General features: G+C 38.2%; 1 protein-coding gene across 2 annotated transcripts; it reads right to left on the bottom strand.

Moving 5' to 3' along the window:
- fstl1b (follistatin-like 1b) lies at positions 1 to 26217 on the bottom strand. Of its 2 annotated transcripts, none has more exons than XM_079464931.1 (11): positions 25984 to 26217; positions 25800 to 25859; positions 7207 to 7311; positions 6580 to 6709; positions 5964 to 5996; positions 5151 to 5281; positions 4015 to 4133; positions 3527 to 3639; positions 2273 to 2383; positions 2074 to 2162; positions 1 to 1772 (listed from the first exon to the last, which is right to left on the bottom strand). In XM_079464931.1, exons 1-11 carry the CDS (start codon positions 26167 to 26169, stop codon positions 1731 to 1733), a joined length of 1119 nt encoding a protein of 372 aa, XP_079321057.1. In that variant the 5' UTR covers positions 26170 to 26217; the 3' UTR covers positions 1 to 1730. The 2 variants fall into 2 exon arrangements, with proteins under 2 accessions (XP_079321057.1, XP_079321058.1); XM_079464932.1 differs by having other exon boundaries at positions 7207 to 7308; positions 25984 to 26073.
- Between the last annotated feature and the right edge of the window lie 1154 nt (positions 26218 to 27371).

The following is a 27371-nucleotide window of genomic DNA, read 5'->3' as shown; positions in this document are numbered from 1 at the left end:
TTTTACAAGAAAATGTTTAATTCTGTCTCATTGAATAAGACACAGATATACACAGATATAAAAGACAGTTACTAGGTGTCTACTATAATACTGAAAAGTTCATGTGGACTGGGTCCTATATTAGTTGGTTCATACCTACAGAAGAAGCCACTTTATTAGTGGCACACTGTTTGTATATTTAAGGCACTCTTTAAAGATCCATACTGTAAGTGGAATTTAGTGGAAATTAAACAAGAGAACACACACACACAAAATAGTATTTTCACACTCATACACACTTGATTCTTTGAAGAATAGATCTACACTACAGAGGCAATAGCAAATCTAATTCCTATTCTGACAAGTTTTTCACGTACAGGTACAAAGTCGTTGCTGGGTCCAGAGTAGTGGTGTACCTGGAGATTTTCATACAACATCCACATCAGGCTTTGGTTTCAGATTCTGTTTGGACTCAGTCCCATCACAATCACTGTGTCTAGACCGTATGTGACTGGCTCAAGACGACAAAAGACATTAGAAATACATTAGAACCCATTATAATTGTAACTCTTATCCACACTGGATGCGGCGTAACAAACCCATTAAGAACAAGCAGGTTTTCATGTCGCGCCTGTAACGTCCCGTGTAGACACAGTGTAAGAGTTAAAATGCTGAATTGATAAAACATGATCAAGCTCAGTTATAGTTCTGCTGTGAAGCTGAGGGTTGTACTTATCAGAGTCAAGATGAACTGCTTCTAGCAATAACTATAAATATAAACTCAGCTTAGCCAAAGTAAAATGATTCTACTTTATGTATGACGTGTTTTACTATAATACAAGGACTTTGACAGAAGACCTGCGGCAACATCGCTCATAGCACAGAGAGTACGTTTGTCAAGTAATAACTGGTGGTGGTTTTGTCACAATACGAATTATTATTCTTTTGCCATTTTGTTTGGTAAAGCTAGTTCCACAGAAATGACCCTCTGTCAAATTACTGGCTGAAACACATTTCAACACTCCTTGCTCTTCATCTAGTGTTTTACTATATGTCCTACTAAGCTTCATCTACCGTCTAAAGCAAAAGGGCAAAACAGCAAAACAGAGAAATACTAACATTAGCACCTTCACGAAAAGGTCTCAAGACTATGACTGCCTTCGCCATGATGAGACGGAGAAGAGAAAGTAGGCATAACAAAGCCTTGACTATTTTCTCTTCAGCCTTACATAAATATAAACCATCTCCTATCTCTTGCTTTTAGGCTCTGACAAAACCAGCATTGTGTTCTCAGCTCAAGTCAGTTTGATGGACGGACCCAGGTTCTCATTCTCATCACTCTCTTCCCCTTTCTGATTCTTATATTGCCATAGGTTCAATCACAAATAACATGTTTCCACATATAACTGTAGACAAACAAATAAATGGTAAAAAGAATATTACAAGAAATAAGGGCCCCCGAAACAAAGTGCTGGGGCCTCTTCGGCAATGTTTAACAATGTACAGCACTCGAAGACATACATTAAACATACAAAACTGTGAAAAGCTAATGAACTACATACAAAAGTACAATCATAACACAAAACACACTAACTACAGAATAGATGCAATAAGGGTAGCAAATAAATGGAAATGGGAAATAATCTATTAATGGAAAATGGTGCTTCCAATAATAGTACATTATCTCAGGTGTCCTGATTGTGATCGGTAGGAGTGGAATTTATTTCACATCTCCTGCTCTATTTGTGGTTTTAGACCTCTTTTGTGCTGGTCTTCATGTTCTCAACAGTTTCCTAAAGGAGAGAAGCAGTTTACAAGTCAGTCCATTGTTTATATTTTTAGATCTAGGTAATAAACTAACAGTGACAGTGTTTCACTTACAAAATCTAAAAACACGTATTAAAATTACATTTAACAGCCTATAAGGAAGAGCACCGCAGTTTAAAAGCCTTATGTAAACAAAATGCTATGAACTAACTCACTTTCCCCTCCAGGTGTTTTCCCTATTAAAGGCTATCTACGCAACAATAGCGGTATGCTGGTTTGAGGAAGCCCTTTTAAATAAAATATTTTTTGATTTAACAGTCAGTTGACCTGATGCTTGTTGAGTTCAGCAACACGGCGGGTCCACTCCTCCTCTGTCATCTCATGACCTCCATCTGTTTCTATAACTGGGGATTTCTCTGTGAAGAATGCCAAGGTCCTCATTTCATGACAATATGATCGGTAATTAAAATGTCATCAGAACTGTTTGCTTTGAAATATGATAAAAACATGAGTTTGGTGATCTCACCGTCACAAGTCATGGCAGTGCACACCCAGTTTCCACATGCGCAGACGCAACGGTTACAGTCCACCTGTGTCTCGGCTCCATCTTCGAAGGTGTCGTCCTCCAGAGCGCATTCTGTAACATTACACAGATCAGTACAGCTACACATTACACAACAATTCACATCATTTCAATAATTACTAGCATTTACATACATGGAGGGTAAAAATCATGAGCTTTGACTTATTTAGCATAATTATGTATGCATAACAAAATAAAATAAACATATGTAGACAGAATTTTTTTATATAATATTTTATATGTTTTTATAGTTTTCAAGAATTTGTTTTAATTTTTATTGTAAGGAATAATTGTGAAAAATGGTTAATAGTTAAAAGCAAGTTAATTGTCAAGAGTACCCACCGAAGATCGTAGGAGAGAGATAATGCCGTCTTTAAAGTAACTGTACTTTGATTATATGTCATACTACACTGAAGAAGGTTCTTCAGTTTATAAAAAGGTAAGAAAGAGATGGTTCTTTAAAGTACATCTGACTGAATGGGATTTTGTGGAACCAAAATGGTTCTTCTATGGCATCGCTGTGAATAACCTGTTAGTCAAGTTTTACAATAATAAAACCAAATGATGTAAAGCAATCCAATGTGTAATGTACATGAAAAAATGCAGCTATGTACTATAGAATGTTATAACTAAGTGTCCTCTCTGCAGACCCATGAGTCTGTTTTCTGAGTAAGAATGCGATTTTAGAGCCATCCCTCCCACTGAACTTTCACCTAGTTCTGCATGCTTTCCCTCTCAGCCTGAGGAACTTTCAGTGGAAGACTGGCCAGTCTTCCCAGAATGTCAGTAATATGAAAACTAAAGTTGGTGTGTAATGATTTTGTGACCATGTACATTATGATGTAGTTCAAACTGACATTTATTTCTGAAAACTTAAAGTGGCAATCGGGTGGTTGTACTTCACGTGTTATTTAGAGTTTTTGTCTAAATCGGGATCGACGCGATATCACGATACGACTAATTCTATATTAGTGCTGTTTTTAAATGTTTCGCGTTGTACCTGGTATAGACATGGTCACATTGATGTAACTAACACAATAAAACATGTTAACATCATAAAAAATGATCTCATTTTGGAACCAAACTCTTAAAATATTCCTTTTTTTAGATTAAATACAAATTGAGGAATGGAATCAGATAGGCCAAACTTGCCTAAACAAATCCTATGCAGTCTTGATCTATAAATGATGGACTTACTCTTCTCAGGTGGGTTGAAGCCTGGTTTCAGACAGTTGAGGAACTCATCAAAGCTTAGCTTCCAGTCAGCATTCTCATCTGAGAGCTCAATAAGAGCATCCAGACAAAGACTCCTAAAAACACATGCAGGCATTATTAAATATTTACTTATTTGTTCATTCCCTTCAAGCTTTTAATTCAGAGGTAATCCAGCAAGGAACCGCAAAGGTGATGTTAAACGATTTTATTGTTAAGTCTCGTTTGTTATTTTAATCGGCAACCCAGGTATCCAGATAGGCAGGACACATTTGTGCAGTGGAATGTTTGCGGTTTTTATCAGTGTTTGTGAATGGGGGATTTTCCTATAGTGCTCAGGAAGAACTCTTTGTGTGAAAGAGATCTGATCATTACTTATTTATTATTTCTACACACCTATAAGCAAAATAAATGAAAGCAATAGTTCACACGCAAAAAAGAAAACATATTTTTATACTCATGTTGTGTAAAACCTGAGTAAGCGGTTGTTCTCCTCCTCAACGAAAGAGTTCATCTGTATAGCGGTCTCATTGTGCTGGATGAATTTAAGCAGCTCCGCAGAATCCAGCTGAGAGTCGCCATTATCATAATTCTGTAAGAAAGCAAAACATTATACTGAAAACACAAAAAGATATTGCCCTTATTGTTTAGATCAGATATTAAAACAAGATCCTATGTTGTTATGCTGGCACTTTCTAAGAATACTGTCCAAAATAAGATCATAAACTCTTTAAAAAGTTACACCACATATACATTATACTAGATGAGTTCTCTTCTTATTTTAAATGAGGTTTGCGGTTTTTTTTACCCTATTACCACATTTTTGATTCGATTTTAATTGTTTTGTGTCGATTTTAAGAAGAAGTGTTCCGTATTTTGAAACGCGGTAACAAACTTGTATGATTATTCACGCAATACTCATAAAAGTGTCAGTCAAATTCTATTTCTATTTTATCTCAAGAAAGAGATTGGAAATTGTGTGTCTGTGCTGTGGGGGGATTTGATCAATGTTGCAGGCCAGACTCTGAACAGTCAGATTATCTTGACTCTGTGAAGGTGCTGAAGTGAAGTTTGCTCAGAGCAAGATAACTCTGATCACTTCAGCTATCTACTCAGTTGTCCAAAGATGTGTACGGTCCAGTAGAGAACAGTAAGCGAAAAGCTGCTTTTGTAGAAGCAGATGAGTGTCTGGACTGTGGTCAAGTCTTATTCTTTAGCTGTCTGAGCTTCACAATGACGTGATGAGTGCAGAGATGAGTTACCATTGAAATAGACTGATCAATCAAAAGAGTTGCTTTGTGAAAACATAGGTGATATATAGTTGTCTTTCACACAACTTAGGCGACTGTCAGAAAAATGATGTGCCGCATCCCGAAAGCACTTTAAAAAGCAGCAGGCCACTGATATTCCCTGTTGGAGGGTAATTTTCAGAAATCCCTTTTATCAGACGAAATCAGACTAATGCCATCATAGACACCGGTCGTTTCACTCAAAAAGCACTGAATATGCTTAAAATTATATCACAGCAGCCTTAAAATGTGAAAAGGAATGCAGAGATGTGATTCCATGTTAAAGTTATTTAAAAAAAAAATGAAAGCAGGGCACACACCTTGAAGTACTTGAGGAGGATATCAGTAAAGTTAGAACCCTTCGTGAACCAGCCATCTGGAACAACCTCTGTTTGCAGCCAGTCGATAACACGTCTGCGCAACTCATTACGATCAGCAACGTAACACACAACTTTATCCAAAAGACACACAAAAACACATACAATCCTTTAATTATTACATTTCCGGATAGATTGCTGTATTGCAGAGGACAAGTTAAAGAGGAATACAGAAAACCAACACTTTTACAAGAATCAGGTAAAATACATTACTATAAAAGACAATATAAAGATTAAAGAATTCAGGTAATATCTTTACATATTTTTAAATAGAGGGTTTAATGTTCTATTCAATTGAGTGGCTTATGGCCCACCTTCTAAGCCTATAAATCTAATTTAGAAAATAAACAACCAAATGATCCTTATCCTAATGTGCCTTGTCAAGTTCTTATGAAATTCAACTGACAGGGTTTATCTGCTCATTTCATGCTGAATAAACATAAATGGGACATACTTGTTTTCTATTAATTGCCCATTTAATGCATCCAAATATTTCAGTGTAGCCGTGGTAAATTTATAGATGACAGATTCAAAGCAATATTGAATAAACGTGGAAAGAAAAGATAAAAAACAACCACACGCAGTATAAATCTGAATTTGTGCCCTTTCTTTAAAATGACCCATATATGGCTACATTTAGCATATGATACCTCATAAAGAGTATGTTATTAATTAAATCGAAGCTAATCTCTACAGTGGGCAGATAAGTAGAGATCTAAAGTCTGGCTCTGTGCTTGCTGTCATAAACACACTTACCTGGACTGGCTGCTGCCTTCTCCTGTTTCTTCTCTAAAAGAAACAAAGATAAGAATGTAAGTGCTGTTTCACAGGTGAACACGCTGTATATGATTATAGATAACGCTTTCACAGGTTATCACTTGAGCACCTTTACATGAAGTCGAGATATAAAGTTACCATGTCTTATCAAATCATGTCATAATAAAGCACAATGAGATGAGAACAGCCTGATATCTGACTGGGACCTGGATTTGACCGTATGTTTCTTGTCTAATGCTCCAACACTCAGGTCAAAGTTACAGAAGAGAACTGTGTGAACTACAGCTTGATAAATCTCAACAGCCTACAACCTATCGCATCCAGTCGAGCTTAAACTGGCTCCATAATGGTTTTTACAAGTAGATATTTAGTAATAGTTCAATGCGTTACTTTCTTTTCCTTGAACATGTGATTCTGTTGAATCTATTGTATAGTTTTACTTTAACTACACTAATGTAATGTCTGCTAATCAATGCTTGTTTAAAGTTCAATATGGTCAATTTAACTGTTAATTTACATAAGAAATGTAACAACAAAACCCTGCAATTGCAGATTATAGGTGTTCTTGTATAGTTGTGTTCTTGTGTCCGCACACCTCTGCAGTGTCCGTCATGGGCCACTTGGATCTTGAGTCCAGTGAGGCAGGCGTCACGGTGCAGCTCGCAGTGGTTGCGGTAAGTCTTTTCATTACTGCCGCATACAGAACGCTTATGAGGCTTGCATTGCTGCGGGAGACATGGGAGATGAAGGCAGATGAACAACAAAAGTCTATGAAAGTACATTCACATATATGAACTTGCCAGATACATCAGCCTGTTTGGTTATATGGTTTACCAGCCCTCGGAGATGAGAATCCCATGACCCTGATATGCCTGTACTGTTAATGAACTACAGGAACAATTGTAACCATAAAAGCAATTGAAATATATATTAAGTTTGAATACATTTTATTTTTATTATATACACAATGTTTTTTATCCAGATTTAAAACTGGATAAAAAATCCAGATCTCATCCCCCATTTATTGCCATAGTATGGAAAATAAATACTATGGAAGTAAATAGGGGATGAGATCTGTTTGGTTACTGACATTCTTCCAAATATCTTCCTTTGTGTTCAACAGAACAAAGATTTTTTATACAGGTTTGGAACCGACTGATGACATAATTAACATTTTTGGGTGACCTATCTCTTTAATATGTCTATGTACTGTATCACTCACCTCAATACACAGACAGCTGGGCTCTCCTTTCTCATTCACTGCACACTCTCTTCCAGCACCACAGAACACATTAGCACACACCTTTGATTTGCTCTGTGCCTCCTGCTGACAAACACACAAAAAATATACAGAAATAAATATCAATAAAACACAAAGAGACACAGTACAGCTGTACTGTTAATGTCAGAACAGGTCCAAATATGTTTGTGCACCTACAGATTCTCACCAACAGAGGGTGGTGAGTTTACTAATCAGCATCAACCTTCAGAAAAGTTTGCTATTTTTATGGGGGATATCAAGCATCGTCTGACATCAATTTCAAATTAAATATGTACAAACACATCTTCTGAGTTTATAATAATCACAAAATGTTTTACCCAAACTGTTTACATTAACATTCATGAATGTTTGTATAATTTGTGATTTCATGTCTCTATTAAATTGACTGCGAAACCACTAAACTGAATACCGTCCGGAACTAGAAACCAAAGCAAGCTCTATTTTTACTTTTGCCACAAACATACAGTCTCTCTCTGTCTTATAAACACACACACTTTTTTCTGTGTCTGGGGACGGAAGATTGATAACTCTATCTAAAAATGGCCAAACTCTCTCCACTTTCTAAACACTCCAGAGAGATCCTGTCACCAGTTTCCCTGACAACTAGAGGTTCTCCTTGAAAACTAGGGCACCTACATATTTGGAACAGCACCCTTTCATCCTATAATGAATGTGTGACCCTCAAGGTACAAATGCATAGTTTAATATAAATGACACAATAACCTTACAGAGGTACACACTAATAGCAGTTTGAAAACACAAATTTTACTTGTAAAATGTTAGCAATAGTTAATTAAACAAACTTCTTGCTTTTTATTCGGGAAATACTGTCCTAAATTAATATGCCTATAAGGGGAAGTTGACTAACCTTAAATTTTTTCCAACTATGTCAGTCAACCGTTGGTTGCTAACATTATTCCAAAATATCTCTTTTTGTGTTCAACCGAACAAAGAAATGTATACATGTCTGGAACAACTAGAAGGTGAGACATTTTTGGGTGGAGTTACCCTTTAAGTTCAGCAGTATCTAAGTGTATAATGTATATACTTATAAGTTTTTAATAGGCTGTTCAAAAATGAGAAAAAAATTACTGCCCTTAGTCTAAAAAACATATTATATACATATTCTTTTTTCTACCACCAGATGGAGCAATGATGTGAGGTTTCTTTTAATACAGGGGTGTCAAACTCAGTTCCTGGAGGGCAGAAGCTCTGTGCAGTTTAAATACAATGGTGATTCACACGAGCCTCACATGACCATCACAGCACGATGAATAATCCAGACACAACGACAACATGTCAGTCCTAAGTCTATAGCTATACAATAGACATTCTGAGCTTTCCTAGTTTTTTTCCTTCTGAACTCTCGCAAAAGCTTTCAAATGTTTGCTATGCCCCTCGATTATGTGCAAGTTGACAGAATACGCTTAATTTTTACAAGTGTAAACAAAACTACTTTTCCTCTTGATTTATTTTGCCCCTTTTTTGTCTTTGTGTTCCTCTTAACATTCCCCTGCAACAGGACCCCATACACACAAAAGCTAAAGTCATGTGAATAGAGAGCTGGCCAATCACACGCTGCCAAGTTTTGCCTGAATAGTAATGATTTAGGAGTTTCCTGAAATACCCCTCCTGCTCTCCAGAAACTCCCTTGCATCTGACCACATTAAACTACACTGTGTGTACAGTATGAGTGTCGTCACATCTGGAATCCTGCCTGTTCTTTCCTTTCCCATAAACTACGCAATTGTTGGTTACACCCTGTGTCACTCAAATACACTCTTAACAGCACACACACACACTCCAACTATCCATGGGGAGATGTTCTGTCCTGAGGGCGGCTTTGTCATTGACACATTTTTGGAGTAAAACATACCACACCAAACGATCCACATTTAAACAAAGGCTCAATGGTAGTATACAGTATGTTTCAACAGACCAACAATGTTTTTTATTTCATCATCACCTCTGTTAAAGGTCATCAGAGGACTTGCTGACACATTGCTGCCAAATTACAAGTTTATGAGAAATTTATTGTAAAGATTTTATCCGAGTGCTACTGTGGAACAGATGCAGCAGAGGTACATTTAATGAGAGAGAACACAACCAGGACTCATGCATAATATTCTTCTCTACAGGGAAGCCACGCTGACATTTAAACAAATGAATATTGTAGCGCACTTTAGCTAAATCAGATCATAACGAAGATATGTTGCCATGACAACAAGGCAGGATAGCTTGGAATTGTACTGTAGTTGAGATAAGGAGAGACCTCTACAATTGCATAGCCGACATCATTCTGCTAGGCCTTTTGGTTAAAAAACAACACGTAGGTATGTATTTTCTTTAAAATAAAATACCTTTATATTAGTCTTAGTTTAAGACAGACCACCCATGCTCCATTTGCTGATCCACTGGTACATATGGCGCACAAAACATAAATGTATTAAAAAATAAGCTTTCATCTGATTGGCTGATTTGAACTTCCAGTGACATTGAGTAACATATTGGACTAAAGGTAATTGAGCTAAAATGAAACAAAGTATTTAAATATCATAAAATCTATTAACACACTCCTAACACTGTTTACCACAGCACGCTCCTACATATACTCTAAAATTATGTCTGCATTAAGGGAAAAGCTTTGAAATGATTTAGATCTCTTCGCATTATACATGCTACCTCTAGGAGATATAATAAAGCGACACGGAATTAACTTTCACCGTTATGCTGGTGATACGCAACTTTTAATTTCCTCGAAGCCTCATGAAACACAGCAATTCCATCGAATAGTGGAATGCATAGTTGATATAAAAAAGTGGATGAGTAACAATTTTTTATTACTGAACTCAGACAAAACAGAAGTGTTACTTATTGGACCGTAAACCGGCATACGTAACAACCAAGAATACTGCTTACCTATTGACCGATGTTCCATAAAACCCTTGTCTTCAGCAAAGAATCTTGGTGTTTTATTCGATAGTACTCTGTCATTTGAGAACCATATCTCCAACACCTGTAAAATTGTGTTTTTCCATCTTAAAAATATATCTAAACTACATCATATGCTGTCAGATGCAGAGAAGTTAATTCATGCATTCATGACATCAAGACTAGATTACTGTAATGCACTATTAGGTGGTTGCCCTGCAGGCCTATTACAAAAACTCCAACTGGTCTAAAATGCTGCAGCTCGAGTTTTAACACATACAAAAAAGAATGACCATATTAGCCCTGTTCTGTCAACCTTGCACTGGTTACCTATAAAGCATCGCATTAACTTTAAAATCTTGCTTATTGCCTATAAAGTCCTACATGGTTTAGCTCCTCACTACTTGAGTGAACTTCTCTTGTATTACAGTCCTTCACATGCCTACGCAATGACACAAGCCGAGATGATAGAGCTGGATAAAGTCTTCTAAAGCTTTTACCAGAGGGTATCCCCTGGTTAGGTCTGGTTTCCCTCTGAGTTTCTTTTCCCTCAAATGGAGTTTTGGGGTCCTCGCCACCATTTGCATACTGTTTGGATGGTCGGGCGGTGCTAGAATTTTTAAGTTTTATTTAATTAACACTGCATATAGGAATTTATTGTCTGTTTAATATATGACGTGTTTCTCTCTCCTTATCTAGGGTATGTGGTTCTAGGTGATTGACCCGGTGCGCGTGTGTTTGTCTGCGTGTCTGTCTGTGTTCTCGTTTGGATGTGTTTTGTGTGTTGTGTGGAGTGTGGAGTGTTTTGTGTGTGGGTGTGCCTGTGTCTGTCTTCTGTGTTTTCACCTTTTCGGTTTTTACCCTTTATGTTTTTCTTATAGTCAATATGTTTTCTTTTACAGCTGCTTTGTAACAATTTTTATTTTTCTATTTTTCTGTTGTCTACATACAAATGTTCGTGAAGACTGATGTACCACAATATAAATAATGTATTTAAATGAATTAATTTAAATTAGTCTTTAAATTATTGATGATGAGCACTAATGTATACCCTGCGTCCCAAGAACAATAAAGGCAGATTCTCTCCTATTCTATTAAATTGTCACAGAATAAGAATGTGAGTTTTGACAAAAATGTCTGATAGAAACTTTTAATCCCAAGGCAATGGTATAGTAATTTATAGTTACTAATACATTAGCAGTCTCAACTCATTCACAGGAAACAATGAATAAAGGACACACCAAAACTCTTAAACTTGGGTAATTGCTATAAAGACTTATTTTCTGAACATTTTTGGTGAACTCTACATGATTTGTTTGGTACTTGCAATAGACTGCTAGTTTATACTGTTCCCCAAAGCAATGGAAGTTGGAAACACTATCTCTCTCTTTCTCACACACACATTACTGCTGAATCTGAGCAGAGTTGCTGTTGTCTACTCTGCTGACTGTTCTGGCAGACTGATGGCTGGTGTGATCGCTGAGGAGAGGAACAGAGGAAAGATAGAGCAAAAATTCCTTGCGTAGAGGAGTCGAGGAATGTGGGGTTGTGTCTGATTCTGAAATCATGACAACGCTGAAATCTGACCTTTCTTTCAACTCTATCCTATTTGTAATAGCAAACCAATGCATGCAATAATATCTCTTCACAAAATACTATATCAAACAATGCCGTTCTGTTACCTCTCTGATCCAAGGGGAAAAGTTTGGGGTTACACTAAAGGCATAGTTTACCCAAAATACAATGGAAGTCAATTAGGCACAATGTTGTTTGGTTCCCAACATTATTCAAAACATCATCTTGTGTCTACTTCAAAGGGGGAGTAAATTATAAAATATTTTTTTATTTTCAAGTGATTTATCCATTTAAATATTACCTGTTCCAAACCTGTCATAGTAGTTAATCCACAGTTTTTGTTTAGATTTTTTTTGCTGGCTTGGCTGATATTTTCTCCACACTATTATGCAATGGAATATGTGTCAAGTATTAATCCCTCTTTGTGGCTATGAGCACCGCCCAAGGTGGTTTATGCCTGGGAGAATTTGTCATACTTAAGTTAGAGACTGATGTGGTAGGGAAGAACCCAAAGTGCAGGTAGCAGTGAAGGGGTTAACAGATATTTAATAAATGACAAAATAAACAAAAACGAACTAGAACACTGACAAAACAAGAATAAAAAAAACCCACTTCCCACAAGGGGGGCAAAAATAGACTAACTAAGAACACGACACAACGTCAGACAAACAAGATGGGATAGGCAACGGGCAAGGCAGGACTGAAATGCCAACTGCTGGGCAGGGCTGGACAGTGGCCCCCTCCTAGGCTTCATCTTTGACCGGCCCACAGGACATGTGGCCGGCTGCAGAGAAGCGGTGGGGGGCCCGACTAGCTCCCTGGTGGAGGAGTCAGACGGGGAGTCCCACGACTCCCTCCGTCCACGCCTACCACGGAGGCTAGCTGGTGGTGGATAGGCTGCAGGGGGCGAGGCTTATGGTGTAGTGATCCCCAGGGTGATCGTGCCCAGAACGCAATGCTTCGGGACGTACACCAGACCGGAACAAGAGGAGACCTTGCGGCAACTGGTAGAGGAGCATTTAACTCCCGAAGCTGCAGCCGCTCCACCAACTGCGGGAACGGCTGATAAACCATCTCCACCCGCTCCGGAAAGGGTGGAGGATTGTTCATCCCGGCCACCAAGTATGACTGGACCAGCACGTGGGGAACGTACGCCCTCCTGGCCTCGACGTCCCGGGCGTAGAAAATCAAAGACAAAAGAGGGCAGAACCATGACAGAGACACGGCTTTGTGCAATACTGCATCACTATTAACTTTCTCTTTGATTTAAGGTAGTAAAATATTTTTATTTTACAAACAAAAAACTCTTCTCCATGTACCTTGAATGAGAAGAATTAAATCTAAAGAACGCTAAAGAAAGTGTTTAACCCAATACTCACATCAATACTTACAGTAAAAGCAGAATCGTAAATCTTTAATTAACTCTTCTCAATCTGATTATTCCTCTACCTATTTCTTGGCCGTTCTTTGAAACACCACAGACTGAGACAATAAAAGAATGAAGAATCAAGAAGGAATATTAGTTGTAGTGAAGAAATTAATAGACAAATACCCCATACACCATTGGAGCTAAGGTTCTGAATCTCCCCGGGTGGTCCCCGTCCAGGCCACTTCCTGGAGGGCTGCTGACGTAGAGTTGATGCCCTGGCTGTGCGGAGGTGCTGGGATGTAGACACCGTCCGGGACCTCGACGCCCTGGCGGGGGCTGGGTCATAGCAGGGGAGGATGTGGCTTCATCTGCTGTCAGACCATCGAAAACTGTTGTCTTCAACGGTGTCACCAGCAGACCACGGTGAGCACCAAGAAAGTGGGCTTTCTCTGTGTCTCGCATCTTCGCAAGGTTGAGCCAAAGGTGTCTCTCTCGGACCAATAGAGTGGACATCGTTCGACCCAGCGTGCGCACTGTCACTTTTGTTGCCCAGAGATCGCAGTCAGTGACGGGGCGCTGTTCCTGCATAACCACTGGGTCGTGCTTTTCCCCGACTAACTTCAGCCTGGTGCAGGATGGCTATGGCGTAAAGCGGAGGCAACTTGATCCGCCGATGACAACAACTTACAAGCTTTTGAAAGGGAGCCTTGGTCGGCCCCTCCAGGTGGCGGCCATCCGTGCGCACAGGTGTACCGGTACAGCCCGCTCTACCTGGGATACCGACTGTTTCAGGGTCAAGGGAGATGGCGTTCCCGGTTTTCGTGCTCCTCATGCATTTCCAGGAAGCTGGTACCTGGGCGGGACGGGGTTCCCTGTGTTCCGTATCCAGGTCCAGGAATCCAGCCGTGGGTTGCGGGTAAGGCAGTGCAGTGGCGGCCCGGGTAAGCATGGCTGACATCTCCGCACCGATCTCGTCCTGGGCTCGACCGGTCGTAGCCGGGAGCTGCAGGGAGCCATCAGCGTCTGATGTCACAAAGTAGCCCGCCGATGTTGCAACCGAAATCAGATTCTCGGCACGCTGTGGCGTGATTCCACTTAACAGCCGCTGTCGAGCAGGTAGCAGATGATGTTGTGGCGGTGTCCAAGCGAACATACCCTCCCGTGACCGCAATACGGAGATTGACATGTCATATCCACGAACGCTACCTCAGCCTGCTGGGGACCCAGACATGTGACGCAGGTATCATGTCTGTCTAGCTCGAGGATGAGCGGTTGCACCCAAGAGTAGGAGAATTTGCTCTTTTAAAAATATGCTCTCTGACCAACAACCGAAACGCCAGGACAAGTTCCGCTGCTCTGCGTCGTAGACCAAGTAGGAAGAATTGAAGATCACTCAGCAAAAGCCTTGCAGGCTCCGAAGAACAAAAAGGTGCATGAATGGGAACATGTACGGGGCAGGGACTGGCATGTCGTCCCATTAGCCAAGTTCATTGGCCTTTTCAAAAGTATAATCGGAGATGATAGGTTCTCAAGTCAAGACTCAAGGTTTTTTTTGTTTACAAATTTTTTGTGTTGACAATGAAGAAAGTGAGTCTTTTTTCCTGAATAAAATCAGCTGTGCTATGGGTGTCATTAGAATCACAGATAGATGCAGCTCAAACTCTCAAAGAAGTTTGTTTTGTACCCTATTTCTGAGTCAACATTGCCAGGAGGAATGTCACTAGTCAGAGAAATCTTCTATTGATCTCTCTCCAGGGGCATCAGCATATCCATAACTGGAGCATAAATGTCACCCTGCCGGGAGACTGTGTAACACTGACTGCAGAGATTCTAAATGCCACTGGATGCAAATGTGCAGATAAATGTATGAACAAAAGGATGTGAAAAAAAATAGCAAAACCATAAAAAAGCATGTTAAAACAAAAGTATAAGAGAAATGTTCTTGACAGTACCCCAAGAAGGATTTCAGTGTTGTCTGTGCACATATGTATAGATGCATGGATCATATGAGTATATAAATACAACATGATGTTTCTGGCCAATGTTTGTGGGTATATGACATTTAAACAAGTTGTTAAACATCTTTGTATTTCTTGATGATTCATAGATTTTTTTTAATTTTTGGTTTATCGCAATTCAACAACAAAATGTATTAAATTACTTTTGGTCACTCTTGGTATATCTGATTAATACTTGTATGTAAAAATAACTCAACACACAGTTAAAAAGGTCTAGAGGGATCTGTGAGACATCACTTCCTGTTTTATTTTTTTCACATTCCATGCACATTTTTAGCTGAACAAACATCATTAACTCGATCCCCAGAATGCCACGTGACAAACATTTGCTTAAATTACATTGATCTTACAAAGAAAACAAGCTGAAAGATTTATACTTATGCTTTTAAACCATGTGCAGATACAGCAATACAAAATATCTGGGGCAGAGTAAAGTCTGTGCTGTCACAGGCATCCTGTGAGAAATCTTTTCATCAGTGGTTTGTCTGGAATATCACCTGGACTGCCATCATGATGAGTAATGGCACCCTTGATCCGTTTCATTACATTTGAAATATACAGTACTTGTGCATCAATGGTTAGAGCATGGTGCTAACTAAGCCAAGGTCTTGGGTTCGATCCCAGGGGATTGCACAAACAAAATGTATAAAACAATACGATGTAAGTGGCTTTGGATAAAAGCCTCTGCCAAATGCATAAATACAAATATAAATATTATATATAAATGGGAGATAAAGTTTGAAGAAAGGAATGCTTGCGTGTTCCCATAACTAGATTCACATCTCATCCATTTGAGGGATAAATGGTTGCACATGGTAGGCTGGGAATTTAAATAGAGATTTCCACATAAGAATGCAAGTGAAAAAAGAGGTGCCTTCTAACAAAGTTAACATTCACACTGACCTCCACATTCACATTGAAACTCATAAAGAGTATGAGAGAACGCGAAGCACTCAAGGCTTCTTTGTAGCATCACTTTTAATACATTAGATGAAAGACATGTCAAATAGTATCCATGCTATTACAATCGAGTAATGCTGGGAAAGAATTCAGATGTGTAGCTGTTCACCAATGATTAGGACTGCTTTTTTTTATAATACGAAAAAGCGCATAGGCACAATGCGTAAAATAAACATTATATTTATAACATTTTACTATTCTCTATGTTGCTGTATATTTAGATTTTCTTCAGATTCATATGCATTACAAATGGGGGCATGGAAATGATGGCTGAATCAAAATGATTTAAAACAGACAATAATAAAGTCCCATGCCTAATAGACCTAACCATCACTGCGGAAAACGCAGGTTGTACTAAAAAATTTGAATGAGACACCATTGCAAATCATCCAACTCTTAAAATTGTTATTAATTGCCATTTGATTGTAATGAATATTGATAATGATGCATTAAAACAATTGTTTATTTTTTTTATTTCCATATTAAACGATTTTCAAAAGCATCCTCAAATGGCTGAAAATAAATGAGAAATGGGGTTGTAACGATACACTCAGCTCACAGTTCGGTACATATCTCGCTGCTGGGTTAATATTTTGAACCAAATTGAAAAATGAAACTGAAATTCAAATAACATGTATTTTCTAAATATTAACAATTTCCGTCACTTCTGTACTGCAGGTTTGTCTCTGAAAAACTGTGCAATTCATCATGAAAATATAATTAAGATCACACTGTTAGAAACATATTTTTTTACAGGTAATGGTCTGTATTTTATTACAGAACTTTCCGTTTTTCCATTGAACTGTTATTTTAAGGTTTTTTTGCTGTTATTAAAAATATGACTATTAAAATAACAAAAATATTACCCTAATTTAATACAACAGAATGTTTATGTTTTTTAAAGCAATTTATATTATTTCTACAGTTCCAAAAATTGCATTAAGTAATAATTTACAGATTTTCTCTGTAAAATGCAGAAAATATTGTCATTTAAAGTGTCATTATATGCAGCTGGAGGTCATTATGCATTTAGGGTATTTTACCAGTCAACTGGTAATTCTACAGACACAAATGTTATTTACTTTGAACTTTGACATTTGCGCAGTATCCACAAACTAACCACCATTGAAATAAAAAATTTCTAACATGTACAAAAATGAATTTGACAATGCTTTCTACTATTCTCATGTGCTCCAATCACAAGCAGCTCAGCTGTATATGATAATGCACTCAATGGCACATCTTACCTCACTTTTGCCATACTGTCATGCTTTTGCAGCTTCGCCAGTGGTAAACAAAAATGAGCAGAATAATTCATACATATGGAATACAGTAGGCCTATAATAACTATAGGCAAAACCATCGTGTACAACAGTGTGTAGGAGCTCTTTATGAGGCAGACTGGATTGGTTTGTAATTGAAGGCATTATACTGTGACTTTAATGCTGAAGCAGCACTGTCACACTATTGTGAAAATCACTGCTCTAGAAATCATTATTTCGAGAATTGGCATAAGAAAGCAAAATAAACTATAATATATTGTCACAAACCTTGCAAAATATATAACACAAAAACACAGCAAAGCACAATATTGTGATGGATTCGAATTTTGGGATTTTATGAAAAAAATGTTACGCATGCTGGTGCTGCAGTTTCCAAATAATTCAAAGCATATTAAACAAATCAAAGCAGCTCAAACAATCTGGATTTGTATTTAACGCCTGATGTTTATCAGATCAGTGTAAATGAGCACAAGTATTCTCTCTAAATTGTGCAGTGGTATGATGTCATGATCATTTCACGCTCATTTCTCCCCTCTTCTTCTTGGCACTTTTGGTGGGTAATTTCAACAGCTTCGACAAAGAATAAGGATATTAAATTCCACCAAAGATTCCTCGTAAACTCAATACACATGCTTCCTATTGAGAAATCAGAAAAAAGAAGACTGGTCTCTCAGTAGAGTCCAAACCTCTCGCTCATATGGGAAGGAGTAGCAGTCACAAATATTTCCAGTAAACCAAAGCTGTTCTCAACATGGCAAACATCATGGCCTGCATGCTCCATATAAATAACCCCAAAAACAAGACATCTTACCAAAAATATAGAAATGCTTTTACATCTCAGTGTAATCATGTCATTGTTTTGTTATTCTAACAATGGACGGTCTCCAGGAGCAGGGTTGGTTAAGCCGTAGGCTATGACCACTAGGTGTCAATGTCCGCGCACGTGTTGCTTATGTAACCAAGACAAGAGCCGAAGAAGAATCAGCTCGTTTGAGAAGCATTAGTTCAAACAGATCAATCACAGAGCTTGCGGTACGCTTAGGGTCCGCGTTGAGTTGACGCGTTGTTACATTTTTGGAGAGGTGCGCGTCAGGTTATGATGTAGGGTACGTGGCTCTGCATAGGCTACGCCATAGGTCTGACGTACGAGCATAAACTGAACTGTCACAAACAACTGTTGTAGTATGTATTGATAAAAGTATTTTATGTAGGACATATGTAAAGATTCTTTAAAATACCAAATTTGTAATGTCATAGAATACATTTTGTATGTAAATTATGTAAATTAGACAATTGTTGTTTTTGGAGGAACTATTCATTTAAAGTCTTGAGGCCTCAAGCGTGTGTTCTCAATGGCACAAGCACAAAGGAACATAGAAGGTGGGGTTTGTGAATGTGGCAGAGCCAATCAAGTTCAGATCACGCGAGAGAATAGAATAACTGCAAATGTGTACTGTGAGTGATGCCTAACAAACCAGCAAGTTATTTTATTATTTAAAAAACAAAAGAATCTGAAATTATCTGCAAACCACAACTTCTAATAGATTATATTTGCTGTTTGGGCTGAATTAATTGCAGAACTGAATATTCAAGGTTAGTAGTTTGGGAAAACTCTACCAGAATGTTTGAGGAATATCAATAAACCTTGCAGGCACTGAGCTAAATATGAATAATCACAAACATTTATGTCTGAGTGAAACCAAAAACGCTCTTATCACCACAATGAGGTCATTTTAATGTCCACTCAGCAGTTCCCAAATCTGTTCTTTGCAAAAGAGTGGATGATGGGTGCCAGCTCTGCAGACAGCATGGGACAGTCCCTTTAGTTTTTTTTTCTTCATGTTTTTAGATGCTGTAATCACACTCCTCTTTTTCTATCTCTCATTATATCACAGGGCTCCAGACTGCAACTAAATAGTCACCTTTTGCAACCAGTTTTTGAGACAGCAAGGCCGTTTTTCCTTAAGTTCCTTAAAAAAATAAAATCATAAGAACATATTAATATGAGCCCTTTCGTTCTGCTTTAACACTATAAACAATAAAATAGGTGTAATGAGCAAGGCGGGACGAGAGCCGTGAGGGAACGGCCGAGGCCAGTGATGCGAGTGATAATGAGTGTCAGCTGCGGATTGCACCAGTCTTGCATCGCTCACAGAAGAGCTCCGGGAGCATAAAAGGTCGAGTGACAGAAGGGGATGACAAGAGAGGACCAGGCCTGGACTTTACGTTGTGTTTTAGTGTGTTTCTATGGCCGGCAGTCGACCCACTGTAGGCATCTTTTTCCGGTTTGTTTGTTTGTTTATTATAATAAAAGTTTTTTTATGTTTGCTGGTTCCCGCCTCATTCCTTCCTGTATGGATCTTTGCTACAATAGGTTATATACTTTTTCATTCAAAATGACATGCACATTTTCAGTTGGTCCAAATGAATTCAGTACTAATTTGGTCTACTAACTTTACTTAGCATAGACAGGTAGTATTTTAAAACAATTATAAAACATTTACACATATTTGCATTTCTGTAAAAATGTGAACGCATTTAAACTGTTACACAGAATTCTGCTGATTGTTCCCAAATTTTAGCACAGAATTAACAAAAAGTCTGCAATTTCTGTATGACCCTGGTATTGAGTAATGTCATATTTACATCTATTCATTTGGCAGACGCTTTTATCCAAAGCGACTTACATTGCATTATCCTATACATTTGTTTCTAAGTATGTGCAATCCCGTGGGATCAAACCCACGACCTTGGTGTTGTTAACACCATTCTCTTCCCAGTGAGCTACAGGAAGTACACTATTTTGAGAAAAAATATCATTAATTGCATCGCATGCAGATTTAAGGTGTGCCCCTTAATGTTCTGCTAGAGCTCCTAAAAAAATCAGCCAGGGGCTACAGTGCTTCTAGTAAAAAGAGTAAGTCTAGAGCCCTGTATCACAATGGATAATTCTATTTCCCTCTTTCTGATCCCTTGTCTCTTTTTGGCTTTCACTTCAAATTGCAGTCTGTCCTCTCCTTACTTTTGCCTATCCCTGGCGACTTTTCTTATTCACCCAAAGTAACTTTTTCTCAATCTATGTCTCGCCCACCATCTGCTTCTAGGCTCTGTTCCAGTGATCTAGGCTTGCCGGCTGCAGTACTCTGCAAGAGGTCACGGACTGGTGGAGTTGAGTTAATGGCTGACATGTGTTTGGAGAAAAAGGTCTCACAATCTTAACCGTGGTCTTGTACTTTGCTCAAAATATGCTGAAGAACTTGAATTAGATGGATTCTCAATGATAGGTTGTGTAGTTTTCTTAGCATGCATTAACACCTATTAAACTGTTAATTATGGTAATGTATTCAGTGGGGATGTCTACATAATTTTGCTCAGTAATATCAACCAGTTCTGTGTGCATAAAAAAGACATGAAAAGCTTATTTGAATGGCATAAAGAAGAGGTGGAAAGGATGAGGAGGACTATGTAATGATGTACTGTATGAAGGGAAATAAAGTTAAAAGCCACACCAAAACACACTATGGACCTTACTTAGATCCAACAAATCAGATAAATTCTGTATCTAACAACCTCTATATAAAACCAACCCGATATCATAGGCCACATATGTGCCCCTAATATTACTTTCTTTAGGTGAAGTGCTGAAGTTTGTGGTGCATTGATATTTTTTGTCTGACACCAAAAGTCGCCAAAGTTACAAGAAACTTTAAAGCATAGTGAAAAAACGTATGTCTACTACTATACCTTTTCAGTAAGCTGTTTTTGTCTTTGAGTTTGAACACAAGATTATTTTATTAGGATGACATATAAAGTTAAAATCGTCCAATTTAAACAAATTGAAGAGCACTGCACTTACATAAAAACACCTTTTACCTTGAACATAAAAAAACCTTTATTCTTAAAAATAATGGGTCATATCAGGGTCACCGGTCATGTAAACCCAAAACTAGACTAATTATCCAGGCTGCGTTAAGAACGATAAGTCAACTACTGTAACAACAACGTGTCCTATCCAGACGTGCAGTGATGCTTGCAACATTGCCAATGCTGATTACTAACAGCCATAGCCAATTACTAACAAGCCAATTTAGAAAATTCAGTTTTCAAAAATCAACTCTAATTTTGCTCTTTGAGTAAATACGCGTGAACAGATTTTGGTATTACAGCTACAGACGGAGAGTTCTTTCTTAAGATCTTTCTTAGTAATGTAACTTGCACATCAACATGAAAACTGTGAGCAAGAATCTGTACGTTTTTTAAATGCTGGCTTATATCTCTGTGTTTTATATTCATATGTAGCATAATCAAAATAAGCAGACCTACATTTCTTGATGCCTCAGTAATCACCTCATCCTTTCTTCTGTCTGTTTCTCCCTCTCATTACGAGGCTCTTTCAAGCACTGCCAGCAGTGATGGCTATACAAAACATGGCCATAAAACACCAGCACAAAGCCAATGACAAGACATGGAGAGACATGGGGGAGGGAAATGTCAGAGGAAAATTGGAAAAAGAAGACAGATGGTAAACAATGCAAACTACAGAACGGTGAAGAGAGAAAAATGGGGAAAGAGTGAAATATAAAAAGGACACTGGGCTTGCAAAGCAGAGACGAGATAACAAGACAGCGTGATGGAGATGTGAATTATACCCCTTCAAATGTGCAATGTGGAAGATTAGGGAGTATCAACAGAAATGCAATATCATATCCATAACTATGTCTTCAGAGGTGTAAAGATCTCATATAATAAAGCATTTTGTTTTTATTACCGTCAAATGAGCTATTTCTAGCTACATACACCGTGGGTCCCCTTACATGGAATTCGCCATTTTGTTTCTATAGTAGCTCCAAACAGACAAACTGCTCTATAGAGCGTGTTACGTAAACACGTTATCTCCCTCGGCAAAGAAATGTGAAAGTGACGACATCTAGTCCTGTCGCAGCCACCGTAGTGCTTCGAAAGAGAGGGGTGGAGTGAGCCGTTGGTTGCAATTCCCAAGCTCACTGCTAGATACCGCTAAATTTCATACACCGGATCTTTAAGCTGAGGTGAGATTTTTAAAATATCCAGAAAATGGCACACACTATAAATATGCTCAAATGCGAAGCAAATTCACTCTTATTGATGGCAGAAAGAATAATCAAATTTAAGTCAACAATAATTGAGTCAGGATGTGTATACTGGCTAATACTGCCATTCTACAATTCTGCAGAAATCTTATGAGCTTTTAATCAATCAGAGATCAGAGCACTAAGATGTCATAGGTCGCCACATGACTTTGACAATTTGTACAATGTAACAAATTTATATTTGTTTCACGGGCACACCGTTTATTAAAATTATCAGTTGGATTAACCCCTTCATAAAAGACTGACCAGCTGTTTAAGAACATCAGACTCACACCCAAAGCCTTGCATTCCTTCCTACAGTTATTCACTGCAAGAATGATTCATTATGGCCCGAAAGCATTTTAGCGAAAATCTTATAAATACTGACAGAGACGGAAACCTACAGAATTCTGCCTTCACAGATAGAGTTAGTCATAGATCTATACAACCAGCAAGTGTCCAAAACTGAGTAGCCATTGGTAAGCATGTAGAAAACAACTGCCATGGAAATACTAACGGCTTGCATTCTTTGGGTTTTTAATACCTCTTTGTTCTCAATAGCTCACTCCACATAGCTCTAGATCTCTAGACATGACGTTATGGTGCCTGTCTGAAACCAGTTTCCGTTAAAGGAACCTTCATACAAAAACACTGCCTGTTAGGTCATTGAGTAAATGACCGAATAAAACAGCTGTCTGTAGTCTCAGACCCAACAACTAACATGTGTTACGAACAAAGTAATTATAGCAATACACATATACATTCCATTCATTATGAACCCTCTAAAGAAATCTGCCTTAAAAAAGATAACAATATCTTTCAGTATAATATGTTGTTTTCTCTAATACACACTTATTAGTTAAATGCCATTATATATCTGTAACTATGAGTAAAGAGCATTCAGCTACAGCAGCAGGGCCAACATGACCCTGACAATGTTCTACTCCACCACCTCTGTTTTCCCCACCTTCTCTTTCACTCTCTCTCCATCATTTTCTTTTTTTCTAGGTGACTTCTATTTTTATCAGAGCTTAGAGCACACTCAACTTACCTGCTGGCAGAAGAGAAAAACAGCTAGAAAGCTCGAAACTAAGCTCATTTTTTTATCCATGGGGATCCGGCATGATGAGATTTAGGTAACTGCATTATGTGCTCTTTGCTATTACATTCAGGCTAGTTCTAAAATTCATTATTCTCTGCAGTTTGTGAGAATGTGTTTGTTTGTGGGTGTATTAATCTCCTACATTCTACAGCTTAAATCTTTTGTTCCAACACAATCTCACAGGAATTCATGTATTTTGCAAAGTGGTTCATTTCTATGAATTAGTTCCGTGAACACTCTATAAATATGAATGTTTAAGTATGATTACGATCGCACAGGTGACATTACGTTTAGGGGTTGGGTTAGGGAAGGGGTTTATTTTTTTAAATACGTAAAAAATTCCTGTGAGCTCAGGTTGTTTATTCTTCTTATACAGAATTTATTCAACCATCAGATTTCTCACTGTCAGAAAAAGAAATATTGTAAGTCAGCTGTTTTTTGGGTTCCTTTTGCACACCTTTCAGTTTTTCCATACAATTTGATCTGTGCCCATTTTTATTAGATTCTAAACTGGTGTCCTTTTTTAAATCAACGAGATTCTTGCTGAATAGCAAAAGTAAAGCTTACGATATTAAAACGCATAATCTTAAAAAATGAAGAAGATATATTCTCGATTTCTACACCACTGATACCCCAGTACATAATATTTGACACACATGCATGCATTTATGATGTGAAGCATTATATGTACTTTGATACAAGTGTGCCACAAAACTCTTTCAGCGTGAACTGTGTTTGTGAGAGCGAGAAAATCAGTGGGTTAAATTTGAGCCGACACCCTTTAGGAGCATGTCTGTGTATGCAGTACATTAAGCCCTTGGGGGATACAAACTCTGACAGTACCAAAGCCCCCACTGGGTCAGAAACAAGAAAGAGACAAACCACATCCATAAACTACATGAATAGTGCAAAGACGCATCACACAGGGCTGCCTGACATCCATTATGAGTTTCAATTATATTAGCTTAAATGTTTTCTTATCAAACGCCACAGCATGAAATGACTTTACGCATCATTCTAGGGAAGTGTACTCCGCAATAACATGCATGTTGTAATACAAAAGCATAGTACAAATGTACTTTTCATCAAATTAAAAACAGTACTTTAGAACACTGTATATAACTAAAGCTTGTTTATTGTAAGAAAAAAAAACACAATTGGGTTTAAGAAATGACAGATATTTTAACAGGAAGCAAATTCCAACTGCATGTGTCGTTGACACAACGGACTGTTTTGGACAAAAATGTAATTGTTGTTTCTAATAAACTGAGTTTGAGATTTCTTTTGACTTATCGCACATATTATAAGTGAGCTCAAGTTACTCTTGCACTATACACTGTAAAAACACATTGTCTCAATGCACAACATATGGCCCCATGAGCAGCTGCATCCCAGCACTCATCAATGTACACTCATCTCTCTTTGACAAGCACCTCCTAACAGTTTGTTATCTGGTTGCTTTAACAGCTGTTTGTTTATAGCTCTGCAAAAATTTCCAATACAAAGACCACCAACCTCTCGCCACACACAGAGGTCATTAACCACACAAACAAACCATGTGATGTGCATGTGAGTATCAAGACAAATTTGATTTTACATCCCGACTGGCTCACTACACACTGTTTTTTCAAGGTTTAATACTGCATACAAGAAAGCACAATTTTCAGAGGCTTTGTATGTGAAGAAAATAGCCTAATGGACTATTTGGATAATGTCTTAACATGCTCATTCCACCTTTCCTAGTTCTTTAACCATGTGTCCAGTATAGCAATAAAATAAATCCAGTAACGTATCGAAATCATGCATAGTTTTACAGTTACTCAACTCTAAAAAGAAATAGTGCTACATAGCACTAAAAGTGTTTCTTGGCTCGTAATCATAGGGAAACCTTTTAGTGCTATACTGAAGAAATATATTTTGGTGCTTCAGTGGTTCTTCAGTGCTTCTTCGGGATGACTAGGTAATTTTGGCGAGCAAAGAAACACTTTTAGTGCAACATAGTAATTCATTTGAGTAACTGTAATTGAATAACTGAGTTACTGTAGAAAAACCATTGTTAAATTTCGTAAGGAAAAACGGTATGCCTCAGTTCATTAAACTCAAGTTAGCAATGAGAGAATCTGTCATTCAGTTTCTCAAAAGCAAACCCCTATTTAAATATGTAATAAAGGTCGTTTTTTAACTTACCTCGGCATAACAGCACACTACGACCAGGAGAAAAACCACAACTGGAAAACATCGAAACATCTGTAGCGGGCGTAGCGGATAAAGGAAGGAAGAATGTAACACAGAAAGCATTAAAGGAAATACGACAAAAGTTGCTTAACGTTAGATGGTGTAAAATAATGTCTACAGCGTTTTGGTTTCTCACCATTTTGTGAGAAAGAGCCAGTTTGGTTTGTTGAAGTAACAAAAAGCGCATACAGCGTCTAGGTCCGCAGTTGAATGTGAGGATGTGATTGTAGGAAATTCGAGCTGCGCTCAGGAATCCGTTTCTACCCCCACCGTGACGTGACGTGGCCCATGAAGAGCCGTGGAGTAGATAGAGAACACTCATACACGGTCCTTTTGAGCCAATGACCGGTTTCCGCAGCTGACAATTACAAATCGTGTATTGGGAATAGATATAGCCCAAGTAATGTTAAGTTCCATACAGCCTCCGCCATGAAAATATTGCTAACTACATATGCATTCCTCAGGAAAATTATTTTTTATAAAGGACTTAAAATGTGTAAGTCCGAGAGAGAGAGGTAAATGTGAATCAAAATAAACTTCTTTCCGATCCATCTATTTATTTTATGCGTAGCATAGACAGTTATGGTATGACGTTGGCAAACATAATGGATTGTTGCAATTAACTAATCAGCTTCTTATCGAGGGCCATGCATAACACGCAATTTACAGTTGATTTGAGGTTCGATATTCTTCAATTTAGGGGTCGTCTCTAAAGTTACATACACATACATGTTTACAACTTCAATAGCATTTAAAAGGAATGACTCACAGCCACAAAACTACTGTATAGTGTTCATGTGTGTGTCAGCACACATCGTCACCTTCATTTGATGGAAAAAAACATTGTACAGTTAATTTTGTGGCTGTAATAAGCCATTCGCTTTAAATGCTATTGAAGTTGTAAATATGTATTTTAATGGGTTTGTTTCTTTAGAGCTGGTCCCTAAATTCACGTATATCGAACGTGCAACGTCAATCCAAATTTAAGCCAGTGTCCCAGATAAGGAACTGACATTGATAATATGTCGATTTTTGTTTAGAAAGGTCAGTAATCTGATTTCAATATTGAATCTATGTTCACTATTTGGTCGGTAAATCCGAACATTTTACGTCGGAAATAAAAGAATGATTTAGTTTCCGAATTGTGGTTATCAACATGACACATCTGGTCGGAATCATATCCTAATTTGGAAACTTGGTGGGAGGAGTCTGAGATCTGTAACCCGCTGAACCCCGCTTGTGATCCTGACCGGGGTAGCAACTGTTCCCTTTCTGTCGGTCTCTCGACGTTGTGTCGAACCAACAGATGGGGTTTGACTTGAGAACCTATCACCTTCTGACTAGTTTTGAAAAGGCCAATGAAATTGGCGAATGATGGCGATTCAGATGTTGCGGTCACGGATAGGTGTGTTCTTCCGAGATCCAGCCACCACCTCATCTGCTTCCCGTTCTGTGTCCACAGCAGCTATGGCCCTGCCTTCAGCGACGCTGAGCAACGAGGGTGATATGGGGATTATCGTGAGC

This window comes from Barbatula barbatula (genome assembly GCF_947034865.1).
Source record: "Barbatula barbatula genome assembly, chromosome: 9".
Lineage (NCBI taxonomy): Eukaryota > Metazoa > Chordata > Actinopteri > Cypriniformes > Nemacheilidae > Barbatula > Barbatula barbatula.
This window is presented reverse-complemented; position numbering and strand designations above follow the sequence as displayed.